General features: G+C 50.8%; 1 protein-coding gene across 1 annotated transcript; it reads right to left on the bottom strand.

The window, feature by feature from the left end:
- Positions 1 to 1,670: 1,670 nt before the first annotated feature.
- Positions 1,671 to 2,849, bottom strand: LOC306925100 (tumor susceptibility gene 101 protein-like; the record flags this gene model as incomplete). The annotated part of the gene is made up of 1 exon (XM_079503779.1): positions 1,671 to 2,849. The coding sequence occupies one exon, from the start codon at positions 2,847 to 2,849 to the stop codon at positions 1,671 to 1,673; it is 1,179 nt and encodes a 392-aa protein (XP_079359905.1).
- Positions 2,850 to 3,252: the final 403 nt, after the last annotated feature.

The raw sequence follows: 3,252 nt of genomic DNA, 5'->3' as shown, positions 1-3,252 counted from the left end.
TGGGTGCCGGCTATGAGACAATGGCCCTCAGAGGTATAGGTTCCTGGAGGCAAGCCAGAGTCTCTGTCCAACAGGGTATCGGAGTGCTGCTGAGCGTCTGGAGGCAAGCCGGAGTCTCTGTCCAACAGGGTATCGGAGTGCTGCTGAGCGTCTGGAGGCAAGCCAGAGTCTCTGTCCAACAGGGTATCGGAGTGCTGCTGAGCGTCTGGAGGCAAGCCAGAGTCTCTGTCCAACAGGGTATCGGAGTGCTGCTGAGCGTCTGGAGGCAGGCCAGAGTCTCTGTCCAACAGGGTATCGGAGTGCTGCTGAGCGTCTGGAGGCAAGCCAGAGTCTCTGTCCAACAGGGTATTCCTGGAGGCAAGCCAGAGTCTCTGTCCAACAGGGTATCGGAGTGCTGCTGAGCGTCTGGAGGCAAGCCAGAGTCTCTGTCCAACAGGGTATTCCTGGAGGCAAGCCAGAGTCTCTGTCCAACAGGGTATCGGAGTGCTGCTGAGCGTCTGGAGGCAAGCCAGAGTCTCTGTCCAACAGGGTATCGGAGTGCTGCTGAGCGTCTGGAGGCAAGCCAGAGTCTCTGTCCAACAGGGTATCGGAGTGCTGCTGAGCGTCTGGAGGCAAGCCAGAGTCTCTGTCCAACAGGGTATTCCTGGAGGCAAGCCAGAGTCTCTGTCCAACAGGGTATCGGAGTGCTGCTGAGCGTCTGGAGGCAAGCCAGAGTCTCTGTCCAACAGGGTATCGGAGTGCTGCTGAGCGTCTGGAGGCAAGCCAGAGTCTCTGTCCAATAGGGTATCGGAGTGCTGCTGAGCGTCTGGAGGCAAGCCAGAGTCTCTGTCCAACAGGGTATCGGAGTGCTGCTGAGCGTCTGGAGGCAAGCCAGAGTCTCTGTCCAACAGGGTATCGGAGTGCTGCTGAGCGTCTGGAGGCGAGCCAGAGTCTCTGTCCAACAGGGTATCGGAGTGCTGCTGAGCGTCTGGAGGCAAGCCAGAGTCTCTGTCCAACAGGGTATTGGAGTGCTGCTTGAAGTATACAGTAGGCAACCGACTGGCCTTCCAGGTTTGCCAATAGTTTAACCTCTTTAACCCCATTTTATACTTTGGCTATTAAAAAATATGTTTTTATCTGTCTTTCTTCATAATGTTGTTGTTGGCTCTATACCATGTGTAAGTCAAGGAGCCCCAAATTAATATTATTTGGCCACAGACCTGTCCCAGGAACCCTAGATTTGTGTTTATTTAAAATGCTTCAAATATTTTGCTGTCTTTTCCAACGCAGAAGAGAAAAAGAGGAGACCAAAAGGACCCCTGGGGTATATAGGGTTGTAGTGGTTATAATTATAAATGGGTAAATAACTAAGTTACATTTGGCCCTTCAAAACACGATTACAATGTATTGATTGAATGTTATTGACAATGATTGAATGTTGCTTTCATGATATATGGTGTTTTTGTAGGGCCTGCTATGGAGTATCAAAACCCATTGACCATTTGTGCCAAATTTGGTGAGAAAAAAACCACACTCGTGTGAAGTGAGGGGCACTCTTATCATCGTACATCATCATACATAATCTCATTCCGGCCAATCAGAATTTGCGTCCTCACCTCCGCCAATGTTGTTTGTTAAATTGTTATGCAATGTTTGTGTTTACACAAACACTCAAAAATGTGTTCTGAGAGTCATTCCTGACAGTAGAGGTCACTGAGGCCGGCGGTCTTGCGGGCTATCTGTATGAGGGCACGGAGCTTGAACTGCTTCCGGGACAGGAGACGCACGTGCTTGAGGAAAACCTCCAGGTCTATGACGCCCCTGCGGAGCGCCTCTCCCAGGTAGAAGACCGTGTCCTCGATGGCGTTCTCCTCCGCGAACAGATTCAGGATCTGTTTGTACAGCGGCGCCGTGGGCACGATCACGTCGTCAATGTCACTGCACTCCGACAGGTTCTCCATCTTTTCCAGCGCCGTGCTCAGTTCCTCGTCCTTTCTCCTCAGCAGCTCAATGTTCCCGTCTACAGCGGCCACTTCCTGCTCCATTCGTGAGTACATCTCCTCATGTTTCTGGTGACTCCTCTTCAAGGCCTCCTCCGTCTGCTTCAGGGAGTCCAGCTCGGCCTGAGCTCTACCCAGCTCCTCCTTCATCCTCCAACGGAGCTTGTTGCTCACGGCAGAGATCAGAGATGTGCGGATGGTGTCCTCGCAAATTGTGCGGTCTCCGCTACTGAAGCCCACCGTGGAGACGGGGATTTGAGGAGGGTAGTGCACAGGGCCAGCTGTGGCTGGATATGAGTTCATCCCAGGGTATTGGTACCCCCCGGGGTAACTTCCGGGGTTGGGGTTTGGTCCATAAGATGCGACTGCAGGTATCCCAGGCATGTATGCGGCGGGAGTGTGGGGTCGTGGGGCCTGAGTTGTGGGCAGAGAGTACACAGGAGATTCCTCCCCAAACACCACAATCATCACCTGGATCAGACCATACAGATCCGACGCTGGGTGTTTCCACTCGTGTAGATATGGCAGAAAGATTTTGCCATTGGCATCGACGTGCTTGCCTTGTCTGATCTCCATGGTACTTGTAGGCTTGACAAAGCATATAGGAGCGGTGTGTGGGTACGTGTCTAGTAGCCACAGACACACTGGGATGTTGTACACTTGACTTTTGTAGCTGACTGGGACTGTTCCTCTTAAACTCATCAAGTCTCTTGTGGAACCATCGTTGAAGACATAGGCATCCATAACAGGCTTCAGGTCCTTGTACCGGGAGATGACATTCAATATCTCACGGACAGTCAAGTCTTTGTTTTTGCACTGCTTCAGCATCTTCTTCAGGGCACCTTCATTGACAACTGTCGTTGATGCCATCCACCATAAAGGATGAAAACAAACTAATTGAAAGGAGTACAACATTAAAGTCAACCGACAAAACAACCTGTCACTATATATCTACACTCCCACAGTGACATATGACATATACCTCACTGGAGCCTCATGAAGGCCATATATGGGGGAAGAGCAAAATGAACCTTGCATCACCACCAGGGGCTTTCCGTATTAGGTGTAGATTCTATTTACCGATGAATGCTCACATCGGTACATCTGAAGAAAATAAATCACGCTCCTGTGAAGTGAGGGGCGCCCACTGTGGCTGCCACATGACGTCACTGCTTAAAGGACCACTTCACCACTTTTCAACACATCTTAGGTCCTCACTAATAATCATGATAAAATGGCACCATTTCTTTCTACTGAGTGTGTCTCATAGGAG

Source organism: Electrona antarctica (genome assembly GCF_951216825.1).
Source record: "Electrona antarctica genome assembly, chromosome: 6".
Classification (NCBI taxonomy): domain Eukaryota; kingdom Metazoa; phylum Chordata; class Actinopteri; order Myctophiformes; family Myctophidae; genus Electrona; species Electrona antarctica.
This window is presented reverse-complemented; position numbering and strand designations above follow the sequence as displayed.